Below are 19,215 nucleotides of genomic sequence, written 5' to 3'. Positions count from 1 at the left end.
AATCTGCAGTATTCTGGGTTGGTTCATTAGCACTTCACTGGCTCCAAATAAACCTCTTAATTTAAGCTGCCCAGGAGGGGTTGAAATTACACTGTTTTATTTCCAATGAAAGTAATTTTTGCTTTATTAGCTCAGAACCATTATTCTTATGGGGAATGGAAAAAGGAGGTACAAATACCAAGCAATATCCAATATATAAATATAATGTGAGTGTATATGACGGAATGAGTTCCTTTGTAACATCAGATTGAAACTGGAGGTGGGGTGACCTGTTTAGAAAGTCCCATTTCTCGTTAGGAGTAAGTGCAGGTTAAGACAGTGTCCCTGGTCCAGAAAACGGCAAGCTGCTTGCATGCTCCTGATCCCCCAGCTGATAGGTATTTAGTGGGAAAACCCTTTTAGAAAGGCAGGGTCAGGCAGCTTGGTGCCATTTAGGATGTCTTGGACTCCAACTCCCCCAATTCCTGACCATTGACCATAGGGGGTGGGGCTGCTGGGAGTTCGAATCCAAAGCATGTGGAGATAACTGGGTGCTCGGATGTAATCTCTGTTCCTCCTGGTAGAAAGATGTAGCTGTTAATGTTGAATTAAGGGATATCCCAACACTGGAAGAGTGAAGAGCCACCCACTGATGAACTGATCCTAAAAAAGATCTTGGACTGTGCAGAAATGGACAGATTGACTTTGTCACTGAAGGAGAAAGGAGATACTGACTTCTATCAAACTTGGGACTCTTTTTATTATTGGCTAGTGAAACGGGGCTTCGCATAGATTTAAATATGTTCATAAGTTAGCATAAAAAGAAAAAATGTGGGACTGACCCAGTAGGTCCGATGTCTCCAATGATCGATGTTGTTTTTAGTTTTTCTTTGTATTAGGTTTATTTAGAATAAAACTTATTAAAAAAAAATAAAGAATTAAGGGATACCCAGCTTGTATAGCCATGAAACCCTCTGGCCTCTTTGGGCCAATCATTGTTCCAGCTATCATCTATCATCAATCATCTATCCCAGCTTTGCACAACCGGTGCAACACACTGGAGCAGAGGAAACTGCTTTTAAGTGTGCACTGTTCTGGGGAAAGTGAAGGGTCACGCGTTCTGCATGAACAGTGCTGTGCCACCAACCTGACTAATCGGGTGTGCTTTGCCATAAGACATGGGAATAGCTGTGTTCCTACCGCCTGGCTTCTCTCTGGAGGAGGAGGAGGAGGAGGAGGAGGAGGAAGGAACTCATCTCCCTGCTTCAGCTGAACTAGATGGTGAAGACAAGCCTTACCCAATACAGCAGATTTAGCAGACTTTGAAAGCAGAGGTATTTGTGATTCCCTGGGTCTCAGTTGCATAGCATGGCTTTTGGGACATAGATTGTTTCCTGAATTCAACTTTTTGAAATTATAATAAAATGAAAATAAAAAACAATCCTCATGGCTGCATAGCAGAGTGAGAGCCAGTGTGGCGTAGTGGTTAAGAGCCTGGGACTGGGACTCAGGCAATCTGGGTTCTAGTCCCCGCTCAGCCATGGAGCCAACTGGGTGACTTTGGCCCAGTCACAGACTCTCAGCCCAACCTACCTCACAGGGTTGTTGTTGTGGGGATAAGATGGAGGAGGAGATGTAAGCTGCCTTGAGCCCTTTGTAGGAAAAAGGCAGGATATAAATTGATAAATAAATAAATAAGTAAATAAATAAATACTGTATTCACATCATCATCTTACAATGAATAAGGCCAGCATCTAAGATGGGGGAAGGAGGGCAAACCAGCAAAAGGGATGATTAAGCCGTGACGTTTAGCAGAGGTGTGAGTGGAGGTTTATTGATGAAAGCTGAGCAACGAGAACACTCGGTTGTTCAGCCCCTCTAGTTTGCTCTTGCCAACCAGCTCACCCACCTTACAATTGCCTTTGCAGAAATATCTCTCCCCTGTCTAGAGCCAACATGTGTTAAGACTCAAATGGTTGGGTGAATTCACCTGTGTCCCAAACTGCCTTTTCTATTCCAGAATATGTTTTGAATATGGGAGGAAAATCAGCGGAGCTTTTCCAAAGGGTCTGCAATACCTTTGGGCTGCTGATGGAAGAGGCTCATACCAACAAAGGCTTCTGTTGAATCGGGCAAGTCACTACATTCTCCCAGAAGTCACTGCTTTCTAGAAACAGCAGCCTGCAGGACTCAACCATGAGTTTGCTCCTCAGCTTACCCTCGAGCGTGAGATCACATCCACCAATGCCTTCGTGAGCTATAAAATGTGTGATAAATCCCAGAGTACCGCACAGAGAGGAACCCTTCAGCCCAAGGCAAAGGACTTCTCCACATCAGCACAGGTACTCTTACCTCTTTGACCTCTCTTTTCTTGGGCTTACCTGCTTGTGTCCAGAGCCCAATCACCTGTGAGGCAGAAGTTTTATATTTAGCATTTTCTTTGGCCAATTCCCCCAGCTTCCTCACTTGGGGGCCAGGTTAACCTGACCATGTTTCTCTTAACCAGGGGAGCACAGCTGTCCTTTCATGATGTGCCAGTTTTAAAAAAACAAAAACAGGAGTGCTATTTTATTTATTCTTGCTCCTGTTTTTATTTTGGGGGTATGCATTTTTTGTAAGCTACTTCGTGCATGTTTGTAATGCAAGCATAGAATGAAAGTTATTTGAATAACCTCACTCTCCATCCTATCTGGTCTACGGGGTACCTGTCTTTCTCTCTGAGTGGGTAAGAGCAGTATCTGAAGGATAGGACATAACGATTCGGAGATTTGCACAAGCATAATCGTAGCCTCCTGAACCACAATCCCATTCAAAATGAAACATGCTTGTGACTGATCTGTTTTTAAAGCTAGGGGACCAAAACTAGGGATGGGCAAACTGCAATTTCAGTGGCTTTTGTCTACCATTTCCCCCCTACTTTTACTTCATCCCAAACTTTGGATTTTTTAAAAACTTGCATGCAAATATGTATACTTATTTGTGCACATTTCTCCAAATACATGAACTTGTGTCACAAATTTGCCTTAAGCTATAGTTTCTGCAAGCCATTTTCCTAATTCAGTGCATTTTTGAACATTAATTTCATGAATATCCCCATTTTTGTATGTATTGCTTGATTGGTGAACTCTATAGCTAATACAGAGAAGTATGAAGTTAGAATGATAACTTTGGTCTTTATATGGCTTTGAAAGTGCAAAATTACATAAATTCACATTAAAATGCAAAACAAACCAATTTTCCCTCTACCCTTAGACCCTTTTAATTTTAGTTTTTAAAGGACTGATGTTGATATGGAAATGCATATGCAGTGTGTGCTACCATGGCACCCCATCGCTGCAAGGAAAGTAAGCAAAAGTCTCTTTTATCAGATATACATCAAAGCCCCTTTAGAAATTCTGAATTCCCTTTTTTTGGAACTGCATCAAATGACTAGACCGTTTAGGCGGCCTTGGGAGAATTTTTCTGGTCTAGATAAAATGTTGCTCCTTGTGCTGTGACTTTCATTTCCCTTTCTGACATTTTATTTATTTTAATTCAGTGGCTACTTTTCTAAATAGATTAAGACAGGTCATTAAAACCACACACACACTGAACAATAGCAATGGAATGAAAGTACAAGCACTTACTTCAAGAGGATAGGCTAACAGGCAGCCTGCGGAATCAAATGCCAGTTGAAAAACATGAATTTCATAGCTCTTGCTGAGGAGAAGCAAGGCGTTTATTTATTTATTTAGGAGACTTCTATGCCGCCCCATTCACTGAAGCCTCGGGGCGGCTTACATCCATAAATAACCCAGACCTCCAGGAGGAAGTTCAGAGTTCAGCTTCTGGTCCACCAGAGGCTTCCTGTTTTTCCTTTCAGTGTCCTTTTTCTCAGCAGGAATCCTATCTGGGCTCAGTCTTTAAGTAAAGACTTGTTTTGTTGTAAAGGAGCCACATGGATTTCCTTCGTTAGTGTCCACCTCTGCCAAGGTACCCTTCTTTTGATAACTGACTTTTCTTGGTTGTAAATGCGGGAGATGTGACAATATCTCTGACTATGGAATGTCATAGTCCCGCTCCCTAGAGAGGTCCGCCTGGCGCCGTCATTATATATTTTTCACCAGGTCAAGACCATTTTATATGGCCAGTATTTTAACACATAGTAATTTTAATTGTGAAATGATTTATTTATTTTAACGAAGCTCAGTGTGAAATAGTTAATTTATCTTATTTTATTGAAGTTCTGAAATAATGGAAGCCGTCTAGAGATGACAGTAATGGACGGCATCCAATTTTTTAAAATAAATAAAATAAATAAATATGCACAAAAGCATCCACAAGCTTCCACAACTATCCCTGTTTAGAAAGATATGGATGCGCTTAGTTCTTTGCTTGTCAGGAACCATAGGCTACAGTGTCAATTTCTTTTAGAATCCCACCCCAGGATTAACGTGCTGATTGCAGAAGATACAACCTGACTGGAGACCCTGAAGATCAAGCAACCCTAGAGGACGATTAGAAAAAGTGGAAGAGGCTGAAGAGATGGCACCTCGAAAGCTTACACCCTGCACGATACATCAGCCCAACAGGACAGCGCCTCGGATGTATACTCCCATTAACTTGGCTCCACTATGGTGGAGGCAGCAGGCCTCCAGGAAGACTTGGGATCAGGAAATGGCAGAATTATTCTGTGAATTCCAGCCAATATCAAGTAAAAAGCTCAACTCATTACTCTTCTTTCTGTTGTCCTGGAGAAGTTCCCAAGATGTACAGGCATGCTCAAATATTTAGCTCAATGCTCAAATATAAAGTCCATTGTTGTACAACAATGGACTTTATATTTAATTATCTTAGACAAAAACAAGGGATATTAGTCTAGTGAAATTATGTCCTTCTCATGGCTGCTTTCTGCATAAGCGATGAGGTTAGAAACATTTACAAAGAGAAGTTTTCACGTTAAGTTTCTCCAAAATCTGCCATCTACTAAAACTAGTAGATACTGGGCATGCACAAATACAGATACCACAAAAATATTAGTCATATTTTCTAAGGTACTTTGTTATAATGAATTGATGATCTATAGCAGACTCGTCCAACCTTGTGACCTCTTGTATGTTGGGCTACGGCCCTCGGCATCCCCATCTACTATGGTCAAGTGTTGCTTTGAGGTGGATTTATGGAATCACCATCCCTGCTCCAAATTTTCATAGGACAGTGTGTCTTTCTATTTACTAATTAATTTAAAAATATTTTAGGGTACCTTTTAGGACAGTAAGATGACATAAAAATATAAATTTTTTTTTACATAAAATACCATTATTTAGGTCAGTAGTGGCATAGAGGTTAAAAGTCCTAGAAGGGGCCCCAGAAGATCTGCATTCTAGCCCCACCCAGCCATGAAGCCCACTCTGGGCCAGTCACGGCTGAGCCGAATCCTACCTCGCAGGGTTGTTGTTGTGAGGATAAAATGGAGAGGAGGAGATGCTTGCAAGCTACCTTGGCTTTCTTGTAAAAGAAGATGAAGGATATAAATGCAATGCAATGATAATAATAGCTAACAAAATCACAAAAAATGGCTATTGTGATCAATAGTGACTGATAAAATTAATTAAAGGTATAAACCTATGGATGTTTAGACTAAAAAAAGTTCAACAAGTCCCAACCCTGGAAGTTACAGGATTTTTTTCTGTCTAAACATACATAGGATTGTACCCCAAATCACTTAAAATACAAATTAATTACGAATAATCTAAGACCAGCCCACATGTCAGCTTATTATTACCATTTATGTGAAAAGTAGTCTTGGAGCAAATTACACACAAATACAGAAATCTGAAATGACTACAAAAGAGAAAACAAAGTAACCATAAATCAAAATAAGCACCAGTACATACATGGTACTGGTGGTGGTGGTGGTGATAATAATAATAGCAGCTTCTCAATTAAAAGCAATTTGAAACAGTGTGTTTAAAAGCCAGAACTATTGTAATCAGGGAGATTTTCCACTTTTAGCCTTTTTGGGGAACGGCCGTTTCCTTTAGTGTTTGATTTGTTCTTTGAGCTGCTCAATCCAAATTGTGTGACTAGAGAAATGGCACCTGTTCACAAGCAACTTTAGAATCATTCTGTGTCCCCTGCTTTGCATATTACAGGTGCAGTGCACCTGATAAGTGAAAAATGACAGGTGTGCAAGATGGTATTCAGAGGCCCACAGGATGCGTATTCGTTCCTTGGAAATGTCCTTTACTTGCATGTGACATGCACTCATGTTTCCCCCCAGCGCCTACACCAGGGATTAACCTCTATAGTGAAAGGCAACCTCGGTTGTATAGAATCTGGGATATTAGCCAGAAGTTCCTCTTGCTGATGAACAACATACTGATAGCAGGTCCACAGACTTCCAGTTCACCAGGTAACTGATGGCATCCTTCTCTTCTGCTTGGACTTCTCAGCGCCCCCCCCCCCCCCCCAGTTACTGATGGAACACAATTGCAAGTCCTGGGCCAAGACAATGCAGGATATGCCCTTCCTGCTTGGCCCCATCTCCTTTACTGCTGCCTGGAAGGAGACCTTATGAATGCCCCCTTTTCTCAGCTGCCCTCTGCCTGACTCACTTCCTCGCTCACAGATGTCCATATTTGTTCCTCTGGGCCTTTCCAGTGCTGAAAGTCCTACTCTTGCCCTTTCATCTATGGCTTTTTATCCATAATTACTAGAAGATGCTCCCTGTTTTCTCTTGCAACACTGACCTTGGCTTCTTGCCTGTTGTTCCTTTCCAGAGCAGTTGATGGCCGTGCTCCCCAATAACGCCTTAGATCCAGTAAGGCAGCCCATCTTTATGGGCCTCGGTGATGAGACACTCACCCTGGCCAGTGTGAAAGCTGCTGATGGGCGTCCTGCTCTAAAGTTAATGGTGAGTTTCCATTGTCATTCGTTTTTTAAATTCTACAAGTGACCATCCCTTACACTGCCACCACCATATGTGGGAACTCTACTACCTCATTGGGCAGACCCACCTAGGGGGGTTTCTTATTTTTAGCAAATGCTTATATTTCAGAACCTCAGGAACTCTCTGCCACTGCAACACCACAAGCCAACCCTTTGTTACTACTGCCAATTTGGTTAGAATATTTGAAAAACTCTTGGTGGCTGGGCATATGGGGCCTGGACACCAGAGAGAATGAGATGGTGTCATTCAGTACTACAGAGAAGACGCGCTGTTGAACAATAAGTTGTATTAGTTGTAAGCTAATAAGGTGATTTATTAGCAGAGCAATCCTATTGCTCATAGCATATTAGCATAGTGTGGATCCAAGAACAGCATTCTGACCTTGCAGTGGGAAATCCACACTTTCCCCCATCCTCCACAGTTGTTGCTGGGAAAGAACCATACTTTCTGCCTCTCCAAGGATCCTCCAAGGATGGAAACATGACCCAGGAGAGCAGAAAAGGATGGCTTTCAGTGGGTGGGGAGGAGTATAGGTTGTGAGTTATTCTGTCTGTTGAAGATGCAGGGGAGATGCAGGTTGCCTCTACTGGTCCTCCCACCTACATAGGATGAGTGTCAGCATCTGAGCTAGAAGCTTACAATCACTGTGATGGAATTGCACCCTACAGCAGTATATTCTGCATAAGGGAATGCTATGTTTTCCTCCCATTGGTTTTTAAAAAAAATAATACATGACCGATGGTACTCTCTCTCTCTTTTACAATGTAATGCAAAGTACTCGTACTTGTTTTAATGCATTGCATTTGGTATAGCTGTGGGATTCATTCTGCATTGCTCCTTAATTTGTCAAGTTATTCAGCATGGGGGATGATGGACTGTAATTACTACTTCCATCATCATCATTGCTAATTCTGTATTCCTACTGTGACAATATATTTTTTTCTCCTTAGGAGAGAAGCATTATGGATCTTTATAGGAACACGGAGGAATCCTTAAGCTTCACCTTCTACAGTAGGACTGATGGCAACCAAGAAACTTGTTGCTTTGAATCTGCAGCTTTCCCGGGCTGGTTCATCAGTACTTCTAATGAGCTAAACAAGCCTGTTGGTTTGAGTCTTGAAGGAGGCTCTCGGATCACAATCTTTTATTTTGAAAGAAAACGATAGATCAGAACTGTTGCTTTTAAAGGGGAAATGAAAGAGGCAAATGCTGCAGTTCACATATCTGATCCTGGCAGAGCATCTTCAAATGAAGTCTTTTGTAGCTTTATGGACCCATTGTGATGGGGTGGGGAGTGGGTTAAAAAGCCAAATTTTTAGTTAGGACTTTGAGTAGGTATAGACAGTGACTTGGATCTGGGAAAGGTTAGGAGTAAACAGCATGCAGGGTACATATATCTGCACCAGCAACTGATTAGGATCTAAGGCATGGAATAGCCAATAGAATATGCGGGAGTTGTTTGTAGTCTTTGCTTTTAATTCTTTGTTGACTTTTGCCCACACAGTTCAGCAAAACAGTGCTTGTGCAGTGTATCTGCTGGACTGGAGCATTTGAAAAGCAATTACTGGGGAGTGAACGGAACAGTTTTCCATAGGTAGCTCCCACTTGATGTGGGCTGAGCACATTAAACCGTAGTATGATAAAGTGGTGGAGTGGATGGAGTGGGTGTCTCTGTCACCACTCCTTTCACATTTTAGGATGAAAGGAAAACTCCCCTCCCTGGAAGTGCGGTTATTGCAGGATTGTGAAGACACAGCCTTGCACAACTACAGTACATCGGTCAAATTGGTTAAGATGGGTTCTTTGCAATGGGTCAGGTCTCTGGGCCATGCTTAGTCACAGTGTCGAACATACCTTGAAGAAGAGGGTCAGACTCTGGAAATGGTTAAGCAGCAAAGGTGCGTGTCTGGAGGGGTGGGAGCCATCAAATCAGCAGCACATGGGAAGGAGAGTTTTAACAGCTTCCTCCCCTGCTAGATCTCAGCAAAAATCCCTCATGCACTGCTATGAGAAACCGAGAAAAAGCTCCTATCATAGACCCATCGTCTTGCCAACCTGCTTGCTTGCAGCCCTGATGCAACCGAGGCACCGTCAGCATTACTGCTAGATATTTTCTAATTTTTTTTAAAAAAAAGTTTTCCCTAATGTATCTATAGCATTATAGGACATTTTACCGTTTGCTGAAATACAGTGTAGTATATAGAGAAGAAATCAATTTCTTGGCCATTTTATGCTTTCGTTGACAACAATAAAACAAGTTTTCTAATCCTAACCGTGGAGGAGAAAATGGATTCCGCATCTTTTGTTCTGACCTGGAGCAAGAGCTGAGGTGTGCTCAGCCAGTGCAGCTGACACCTTCGTGAGGCAGGACAGACCAAGGCCCAGGGTAGACTCTGGAGGTTCATGATGCAGGTACACTCCAGATATTTGAATAGGAATGTGACACATCTGGATGCAAATCATGAGCAGAGATAGCATCAACAAAGCACTCTGTTCCTGTTTGCAGAGGAGGAGTCTCTGTTTGGCACAGCAGAGTCAAAGAAAGGAAAGATAATTAAATTTTCAGATGACACAACTCTGGGCGTAATGGCCAATGCCCTGAAAGACAGAGTTGAGATACAGTGTGATATCAGTAAGTTAGAACACTGATCAGAGAACCACAGAATGAAATGCCAAGTCCTCTACTTAGGAAGAAGAAACCAAAATGCACTGTCACAAGATGGGGAACACATGGCCCAACAATACTGCAAATAAGAAGGCTCTTGATCTAAATACGAGCCAACAATGTGATGCAGCTGCAAAAAGGGCAAACAGTAGTTCGGAATGTATTAACAGAACTATCACTTCCAAAACACCTGAAGTACTGCTTCCCGAAGTACTCAGCACTAGTCAAATTTCACCTGGAGTACAGTATCTAGTTCTGGCACTAAAGTTTTACAAAAGATACGGAAAAACTGGAAAGGATTCAGAAAAGAGCAACGGGGATGATCCAGGGGCTGGAAACAAAGCCCTGTGAGGAGAGATTTAAAGAACTGGGCCCGGAGAAGAGAAGACTGTGGGGAGATAGGATAGCTCTCTGCGAGTACCTGAAAGGCTGTCACAAAAAGGAAGACCAGGATCTCTTCTTGGTCATTCCAGAGTGCAGGACACAGAACAACAGACTTAAGCAAAAAGAAACCAGATTTAGACTAGGCACCAGGAAGTATTTCCTCACTGTCACAGCAGTATGACAATGGAACCTATTAACTGGGGAAATTCTGGGATTTCCCTCACTGAGGACATTCAAAAAGGAGCAGGACAGTCATCTGTATGGGATGGTATAACGTGGTGTCCTGCAATAGCAGAGGGCTGGACCTGATGGCCTTCTGGCCCCTCCCAGCTCTACTTTTCTCTGATTCTATGTATACAGTTTACATATGCTAATGTATATACATGCACACTCACATTTTAAAGAAGATGACTATTATTTAAACAGGAATGCAATATCCTAATGAGGAAGGCTGCGACCAGGGTATCCCTGTGCATCTGCTTTGCCTGCTGTCTTGGCACTAACTGTGCACCAACGACTTCAACCCCCCCCCCCCCCCCCCCGATCTTCTTTAAATTGGACATGGGCTCCTCAGCCATGCAGGCAGAGAGGTATGTTGAGCCCCCTGCTTGTACGCCTAATCCAGGCGCCTCTGCTGCTGTTCTCCCTGTCAGGATTCCAGACTGATTCGGGGTTCAGCGGAAATGTGCAATCAAGACTCAACAGTTTTATTGACAGCAACAGAAATCCCTACAGCACTGAAGGGTAGCAGTTAAGAATGACCGCTAAGAACAGAGCATGTCCGGAATCTTTTATGGACTTGCAGTTCACATGAGAAGGAAGGGAATGAAACCTTGAATGAGCGAAATGCAAGAACAATAAAAGCACCAAAGGAAACAGCGGAAACATTGAGGAACACTGGGAAAACATAACAAAACAACCAGGCACTACAGAATTTAACAGGCTTCAATATTTGCTTTTTACAGTCTGAGGGAGGGAAACAAGGATGCGATGTTCAAATACTCAAACTAGTTGCATTGCATCACCCCCTGCCCATGTTCTGCATTTGAGAGCGGTTTGGGGCTCGGGGGGGGGGGAGGGGGGTCCTTTCCCATAGAAGGAACCTGCATGGAAAAACCCTGCAGATGGGGTGGGGGAGGGGGAGAAGGGAAAACAGGCAAAGCTTTCTATTTTCCCAAATTTAGAATTTGTATTAGGCCAGCTCCAGCAACCCTGACCTGTGCCCCTAGATCAAAGCTGGCCTCCCTGTGCATACCCCATGTGCTCTCCCACCCGTTAGGTGAGGACGTCGCATGCGGGGGACCCCTCACTCTCAGATCGCAGCTAAAGAGGGGTGCGTGCTGTGCCTGGGGAGGCAGGTGGGTCCACTCGGCACTGGATGGAGCAGCTGCACTCCCTGCGGCTGCCCAGGTTGCTTTGCGCAAAGCGTCCTGGCCCTCACAGCCAGCAGAAACAAACATGAGGGAGGAATCTGACAAAATTAGCCCAAAAGCTAAATCCTCCGTTCTCTGCAGCTGTTCAAACACACAGAAGCTCAGTTGCTGCCTCCGCTTTGTACTCTGTTGCCTCAAAAAGAGAAACCTCTCACTCATGATAGTGCAATGCTCCTTGGAGGACACCCAATAGAAGTGTCCTCTTTGTGGACTACGGGGCAGAGAAAATCATCCAGGTGCCAGCAGAAGGGCTTGTGAGAGCCACTGGAAGCGATTGAGAAGGCCGCCGCATGCAGAGGTTGGTATTGCCACAAACTGGTTTTCAGAAGTGTCATAAGTTCCGCCTACATGATTTCATCACATATTTCCTCCGGGAAGCACCCTGCTAGAGTCATGCAGGGCAAGGTATAAATTGTGTGCCTTGCAGAGGAGACAGCAGAGAGACGGTCAGTCCAGGGCATAGGACTAACTGCGTCCGCACAGGTATTGGCTCTTTGGTCGCTTCCTGGGGCTTTCTTCTTGTGCTAGATCACCTGCTTCCAGGGTCTCTCTGGGAGGCCAAAGAGCACCTCCCTGACCCATTTCCTTTCTATCGCTACCATTACTGGGGCCCAGGCTATGGCAGACATATTTTGCTGATTATATCTCCTCCTTCTCCATCATCAGATATTTTATCTTATTATGATTTACTGACCTTTAAGAATTTCACTGCTGTTTTATGTATTTTTCACATTCTGTTTTTAATGACTTGTTTGTAAGCTTATACTGTGTGCATTTTTGAAAAAGAATGGAAAGTCAGGCTATGCATTTTTAGATAATTCAGTATTAGCTGGCAGCAGGAAAAAAAACAGGAGAAAAAATAATGAAAATCATTGTCAACAGATTTTGGGGGGAAGTGAGAGGAAGATGTAACAATGGCATGAGGGCTGTGTCTCTCCCAGCTGCATGGCTGATAGAATGATGAAAATGAAAGAGAGGCTCCTAATTTTTCAGCATTGGCTGATAGACTGATGAAAATGAAAGAGAGGCTCCTCATTTTTCAGCATTGGGAGATCTGAGTACTGTAAACAATTTTTCCATTTAACTTTGTGTGGCTGGAGAGTTGGTATGGAAATTTGCATATTTCTGATACTAGACCAAAAGAGAGATGTTTGGTTTTTTGGGCCAGGAATACATAAATTGACTTGGCATTGCAAACTGCTTTAAGGCACAGATGATGGTGGCCACTAAACCTTTTCCTCACAAACTCCCCTCCCCAAACTCTATAACAATTGGAACAGAGCTGCAGCAGAATGGACAATTACGCTTCAATTTTGCACTGAAACTGAACACACAAGTATTTTGATCAGGAAAGGAGCAGCAACTGGCTTTGTCTGGGGTACTTTGGATGCTGCCAGTTCCCTGCAAATCAGAAATCATATTCTGCGGTGCTGCCCTTTTTTCCAGCTCCTGCCACGTTTCTTGCTGCCAGTGCAAGTGGACATCCAAGACCTTGAAACGGAACTAGCAAAAAAATGGAACAGACACAAAAATGGAAGATCAGAACAGACACAAAAATGGAAGATCAGGCAATTAAGCCCCACAAGAAAGCTTGGAATGAGGAAATGAAAGAATTATTTGATGATTCAGGTAAAAATGCTTTATTTAATGCCAATTCTCTCTGAAACCTGCCCAGTGCCAGAATGGATCCAAAATGTTGTTCTTACACCATTGCAGATCTCAGAAGTATTAAAGATGTAAAAATATTGTGTGTTGTCAACAGAGAACAGTCCTGACATAATAAATGGATGCTCCTGAATGATGTTGGGGGGGGGGGGGCTGAATCACCAGCAACTGGGACCCTGCTTGAAGTTTTCACTGTTCTTTGTGCTTCCCCATACCCTCTTGTCTGGTTTTGCACATTGCTGGTCCTAAGCATTGTATCACACGGAGGGTGGGGGTAAGAATACCGCTAGACATGGAGCCTGACCATTGGTACAATCCTAGATGCACTGAACTGGGAGCAGATCTTGCTGAAGTCAGCAAGACTTGCTCCTGAGCTGAGCTCCTGCTTGAAAGCCTGGAAAGCCACAGCTAGTTGATAATATTGGACTAGATGGACCAATGGCTTAGCTCAGTGCAGAACTGCTTCCTGTGTTTGCAGCTGTACCAGCAGATTCCCTCCTGTAATTCTCTCCTCCTCTGACTTTTCTGCAAAAACTAGTTTTAAAAGTCAGTTAAACTAGGTTAACACAGATACTCAATTTTCAGTCAGGTGAAACTGGTTGGCATGAAGAGGGCATCACAAAATAGGATACATTTCAGTGGCTGCTCTGACTTGACAGATCTGGTGCCACTGGGGCAGGTGTTATCCTTGGGGCAGGGTGGATCTGCACATGAACAAAAGTGGAAGCAGAGGTGGGGGACTGAGTCAGAGCTACCACACCAGAGCCAAGAGGAGCAAGGCAGATGGTATTGCAGCTCCAAAGACAGCTCCAACAATGGTATTGCGGGCCCCAAAGAGAGCCCTAAGCCCCAGCAGCTTAGTGAGATGTATATGTATCCGAGCCGTAGCGCTTCCGCGTAGCATTCCTTTGGCATTCAGTTTTCTGTTTGAAGTCTGGTTGATTTCTTATGAAAGAAACCCATAGGGATACAGGAACTCTTGGCTGGACTTTCAATCCATAGCTAAACAAACACAAAAACGATTGTGTCATGCCATGTTTTTGACCTTCCATTCAGTCATGCCAACCTGTCATTTCCCATCTCTGTACATATCACATTGGCAACATATAGATTGAATATGGCATCTGCGGGTGAAATACAGAGCCAGACAGGTTGGGTGTAACATGATAACATTTGCTTTGTTTGGATATGTGTGTTTGTTGTGCATCTGTAGTAGGTATTTATTCATATAGTATCATTCTGTATCTCCCCCTCTTTATTTTTCCCTTAGAGATATATTCAGTCACAAGTCACAGTGAACCCTATTTCTTCAGATTTTGGGATGTTAACCAGAAGTTCCTGTACCTGAAGAACAATGTGCTTGTAGCAAGCCCACGTTCTGTCAACACGCCAGGTAACACTGCTACCTTTTTCTTCTGTTTGCTCTAAGTCACTCATGGAACACATTTATTAATTCTGAAGCCAGATAATGTCACTGTCAGGACCTGCAACCTTTAAGTAGTATTGAAGATGTATGAGAATTTGTTTGTCACCAGCTTGCACTTCTTGGAACATGAGAGACAGCCATAGAATCCTAGAGCTGGCAGGACTGCGGGTCCAACCCTCTGTTAGTGCAGGGCACCAAGCTTCCATGTAGCCTGAAGTGCCTGATCCTGCCTAATCTTGGAAGCTAAGCAGGGTCAGGCCTGGGCAGAAGTAGGATGGGTGACCTGAGTGTATGATTCTATGATTATTGCTGTCAACTGCCTAGAGAGCTTTGGCTATGGGCAGTATAAAAATGTAATAATAATAATAAAAAAAAGTCACACCATCCTTCTCGGAGGGCTGCCCAGTTGCGCCTTGGATGCCTCTAGTGTGAGAGCGCTTGCCACCTCTCTAGGCAATAGGGTCCATTTTTGTACTGCTCTGACAGTGAGGACATCTTTCCTGGTACATATCTAGCCAGACTCTGATTTCCATGCATTTCTGACCTTGTGATGTTATTCTCAAAGGAAGAACAAGAAAGAGTTTGAAGAATGCCTTCCACTGACTCAACTTCTTGGTCTTGCTCCCCCCTCCAGAGCAACTCATGACTGTGCTTCCCAACAATGCCTTAGACCCAACAAAGCTACCCATCTTCATGGGGCTTGGAACTGGGCGGCCCACGCTCTCCTGTGTGAAATCTGGCGCAGGCCAGCTTCAGCTGCAGCTAGTGGTGAGTGCATTTGCAGTTCAAGATCACTCTTAACCTCCCTCCAAAACCACCCTGCCTTTTCCCAGAAAGTATGTGTTTGTCCCCTCTCTACTGTGATTCAGGCTGTGCTAAACACAACATTCTTTAGTTACATGGTTTATATTTTCCCCTCGGGGGGGGGGAAAAGGGGTACCAAGTCTTAGAGATGCTTCTGCACAAACCATTTTCTCTGCAATAGACATCCTTTTGCTGCAAAAATATTTGCTCACTTGTTTTCTGCCTGAGAGGACTTGTTCCTCAATCCCAGCCCTCTCAGGGGAGACACAAAAGGCAGACCCCAACAGTTCTCCGAGGCTTTTACTAAAAACAAGCTGCAGCAAGTTATCCTTTTCAGTCTCTCATTCAATCCAAATAGCCAAGCAGCAAGCTCTGCATGTACCATCTACTTGTTCTACCCAATCATTGTCCAGCACAGTGCTGCTTCTCTAATACAGCTTTGGTATGCAGCTTCTAAACTTATCGATAAAGACATTCCAGAGTGTGGATGTGCTCCAGTTTCTACAAGCAATGGCTAACTAAACGTGTTTCTCCAGACTACAACTTTGTTCTTGCGCCGCGTACATCTTTGGTGCAACACTTTCACCAGTCACTTTTCACACCAGGGGTTCCTCCTCTTTTGGGCAACGGGCACCTTAAGACATCTGAAAAAACGCCACAGGCCCGGCCACAACACAGTTGAAATGGAGGTGTGCTTCGTCTCCCACTGGCTGCAATGAGGAATGGCCAGTGAGATTAAAAGTGGATCTGAAAATATTTGCATGATTTTAGTATGGGATTCCCTCAATAGCCACTGCATGGTTGATTATGCCGAGCCTACAGGCTGCATCGTCACTGCCACAGATCCACTGCCTGGTCGTGCTGCCGTGTGATGAAAACCTTGACTTTTGAGGCAGCAGGTCTTCCAGGAGCCTCAGAGTTCATGGGCAATGCCTACAGAGCCACCGGCCATTTCACAGAATCTTCTGTTTGCAATGGTAACAAATCCTAGTAAAAAATGAGGCTCCATAAGGATATACGCTACAGATCCAATTCTTTCCGGGGGAAATACTGGCAAGGGCTAGATTTTTTTGTGGGGCCAAAATCTAAGTACCAATGCAGGCTTTAATTTGAAAGTGGTTTTGAGCTGGGTGCGGAATTTGTTGTAAAAATATCCAAATAGCCAAACTCAAGGGAATCCATTTTAATTCTTTTGGATTTGACTTTACCTTTCTGTCTGTGTTCATTTCTCTTTCTCTTTGGCTCTATGTCATCTCTCTTTTCACCTCTTCAGCTGCTGCCCACTGAAGCTCTGATCCCCTATTTGAGCAGGGGTTTGAGAGACATCCTCTCCCTGCTTTGTTCCTATACTTTTACCTCTGGGTTGCTCTGTTCCTTCCACCCCAGTAAATTTACCAGCTAGTAGAAAAAGATTCTGTTTCCTCTTTTTTAAAAAATGTATTTTTCCAGGGTCATTGGATCTTCTCTGAAGTTTATGCTCTCTGCCTTCCACCTCAGGCCTGGCACCCCAAATATACACATCAATGGATCTAGCCACGCTTTGAATCTCCCACAATACTTCTAGGGCAGGGCTGGGCAACTCCAGATGTTTTGGCTTACAACTGCTATCCAACCTCAGCATTGGTTATGCTGTTTAGTGCTGATGGGAGCTGTAGACCAGAATATCTGGAGGACTGCAGGTTGCCAACCCCTGCTCTAGGGCATGGATGTTAAAAAGGGTGGCTCTTCTCAGCTGGCAAGCTCTGCTTGAGTGCTGCCATCATAACCAAGCAGATCCAAGAAGAGTATCCCAGAAGACACTTGGTTTAGGACCCTCAGACTTGAAGTCAGTTGTTCTTGTCCTGTTACAATATTCTTTATACGTGATTCTTTGTGTTTTCCTAGGAGACAGACATCAAGGACTTATACCAAAAGAATGAGCAGCTCTTGAGTTTCACCTTCTACAGCAAGACTCCAGAAGGCTCAGAGACTTGCAGCTTTGAATCTGCAGAGTTCCCCGGTTGGTACCTAAGCACATCATCTGAGCCAGACAAGCCACTTGGCCTCAGTCAACAAGGAGAAACAAAGAACACGGTCTTCTATTTTGAAAAAAGGCAAAAATAGATTGGACCATGTGTGTTCAAGGGGAAATGAAGGAGAAGCAAATACCTATCATCTATGTATCTATCTGCCTATTTGTCTAACTATAATGTACTCCATGTGCAATGGAATGAAGCCCTTTCTAGATTTATGCAGACAACTCGCTTTTGTTTACAGAGCAGTACTTGCAATGTGGACTAGCTGTAGAAAAAGACTGTGGCCTGCCCAGATCCGGAAAAGTACAGGAGCAGCAGAATGCCTAAGAGGCAATAGAGAAAGGCGTGGTGTTTAAGGGTGTGCTGCTTGTGGTCTTTCTCCTGCACAAGAGACCTTTGCATGGGCAGTACAGCAAAGCAGTGCCCAGACAGCAGTCTTCACATCTGGGTTACATCTGCAGAACTGGAGCAAGCCAGCGTCAATGGTCTCAGTGATAACAGACAGTACCACCTACTGAGCGCTCACCTGTTGTGTTCTAAGGTGCGCTGCTGGAATAGAAAGCTCCTCCATAATCTGACTCATGTTTGAAGAGGAATGAATCAAATCATCTGTCAGCTTCAACGGAACTGGAAGGGTAGCTTTTGCAGAGAGGTTAAGCCAAAAGTGGCCAGGTGTCCTACACTTCTCTAAAGGGCAGTTCTCTATTTGAAGGGCTTTCCAGTCCAGGTTTGGCTGAAAGAATAAGAACCCTAAGAAGGGAAAACATCAGTGGGAATTTGATCTTTAGAAGTTGCCACCTGGATAACAGATGAAGGAGGAACAACATTCTCCTGAGTAGCCTTGTTCATTATGGAGAAATCCATTGTATTTTCCTGTTTATATTATAATTATTATTTCTGTAGGTTCATTTGCATATATACTAGCATATGTAAATTTTATGCTGATCTGTGCTATCTTTTGCCCTTGTTTTGGTTGATGCATTTCCTCTGTTTTGGCAATGTGTAAGTAGCTACTGCAGTGGAAACACAGACTTATACAAAAGGCATATGGTTAGCAAACGAAAGGAGCAGAGTTACTGAGAAGTCTGCTGAATGTGGGACCCAGTGAGATTAATGGTGCTCAATGAATCGTTAGAAGCATGTCAGCTTAAATGAAATCATTATGTAAAAATCTGTGATCATATTAAGTACGGTATACATGTATTTATAAAGCAAATAATTGAACAAGAGCCAACAATTGAGCAGGATGCAATAAAGTTAACAAGATTTATAGAAGTTAATCTATATTTTGTATCATTCATAGGTCATCAATAAATATATATTGATGCAAATCAATACCCCTATCATTATGAGAAGATACAGTTATGGGTCTGAGGCTGTCCTGAATTACTTTCTAGAGGGTCCTTTGAGTCCAGGATCTGTGACTGCAAACAGATTCAGGATCCCTGGAGTCAGGAGTTGTGATAGATCGATGCATTGTCTGATGGATTAGGTTGAATTTTTTTTTTTTTGGTTGAAATTTTTTATTTAAATAAAAAATGATGGATTAGGGCAGGGTTGACTGGCTGAAAGCAGAGGGTCACTATTAGTGGGGTATCATCAGGATGACAGCCAGTGATGAGTGGGGTCCCCTAGGGCTCTGTCCTGGGACTGATCCTGTTCAATCTTTTCATCAAGTACCTGGAAGAGGGGGTGACCAGTTTGCTGATCAAATTTGCAGACAATACTAAAATAGGGGCAGTGGCCACAACTGAGGAGCAGGTACTCCAGATCCAGAAGGATTTGGACAGACTCTGGAAGTGGGCAGGGGACAACAGGATGGCGTTCAATGTGGATAAGTGCAAGGTCTTGCACTTGGGGCATAGGAATGGGTGTCATAAGTACAGGGTAGGGGACAAGTGGCTGGAGAGCAG

The 19,215-nt window shown here is 43.6% G+C and overlaps 2 protein-coding genes across 2 annotated transcripts; both read left to right on the top strand.

The window, feature by feature from the left end:
- The first annotated feature begins 4,563 nt into the window (after nucleotides 1-4,563).
- Nucleotides 4,564-8,076, top strand: LOC123027049 (interleukin-1 family member 10-like). The gene is made up of 4 exons (XM_044437391.1): nucleotides 4,564-4,672; nucleotides 6,242-6,373; nucleotides 6,741-6,874; nucleotides 7,861-8,076. The coding sequence occupies exons 1-4, from the start codon at nucleotides 4,564-4,566 to the stop codon at nucleotides 8,074-8,076; spliced, it is 591 nt and encodes a 196-aa protein (XP_044293326.1).
- A 1,420-nt stretch (nucleotides 8,077-9,496) lies between these two features.
- On the top strand, nucleotides 9,497-18,563 carry LOC123027048 (interleukin-1 family member 10-like). Its single transcript, XM_044437390.1, has 4 exons — nucleotides 9,497-9,542; nucleotides 14,328-14,450; nucleotides 15,118-15,251; nucleotides 17,172-18,563. The coding sequence occupies exons 1-4, from the start codon at nucleotides 9,497-9,499 to the stop codon at nucleotides 17,388-17,390; spliced, it is 522 nt and encodes a 173-aa protein (XP_044293325.1). The 3' UTR covers nucleotides 17,391-18,563.
- The last annotated feature ends 652 nt before the right edge of the window (nucleotides 18,564-19,215 follow it).

Source organism: Varanus komodoensis, unplaced genomic scaffold, assembly GCF_004798865.1.
Source record: "Varanus komodoensis strain SLA01 unplaced genomic scaffold, ASM479886v1 scaffold30, whole genome shotgun sequence".
NCBI classification, from domain to species: domain Eukaryota; kingdom Metazoa; phylum Chordata; class Lepidosauria; order Squamata; family Varanidae; genus Varanus; species Varanus komodoensis.
The sequence above is the reverse complement of the archived record's forward strand: the minus strand, read 5'-3'. Positions and strand labels throughout refer to the sequence as shown.

What these genes read in the sequence shown, in the direction of transcription:
- LOC123027049 (XM_044437391.1), top strand. Translation starts at nt 4,564, where the DNA reads ATGTATACTCCCATTAACTTGGCTCCACTATGGTGGAGGCAGCAGGCC. An exon ending in TGAATTCCAGCCAATATCAA is followed by an intron (nt 4,673 to 6,241) that starts GTAAAAAGCTCA and finishes GTTTCCCCCCAG; the next exon opens with CGCCTACACCAGGGATTAAC. An exon ending in GTCCTGCTCTAAAGTTAATG is followed by an intron (nt 6,875 to 7,860) that starts GTGAGTTTCCAT and finishes TTTTCTCCTTAG; the next exon opens with GAGAGAAGCATTATGGATCT.
- LOC123027048 (XM_044437390.1), top strand. Translation starts at nt 9,497, where the DNA reads ATGGCCAATGCCCTGAAAGACAGAGTTGAGATACAGTGTGATATCA. An exon ending in TGAGATACAGTGTGATATCA is followed by an intron (nt 9,543 to 14,327) that starts GTAAGTTAGAAC and finishes TTTTTCCCTTAG; the next exon opens with AGATATATTCAGTCACAAGT. An exon ending in AGCTTCAGCTGCAGCTAGTG is followed by an intron (nt 15,252 to 17,171) that starts GTGAGTGCATTT and finishes GTGTTTTCCTAG; the next exon opens with GAGACAGACATCAAGGACTT.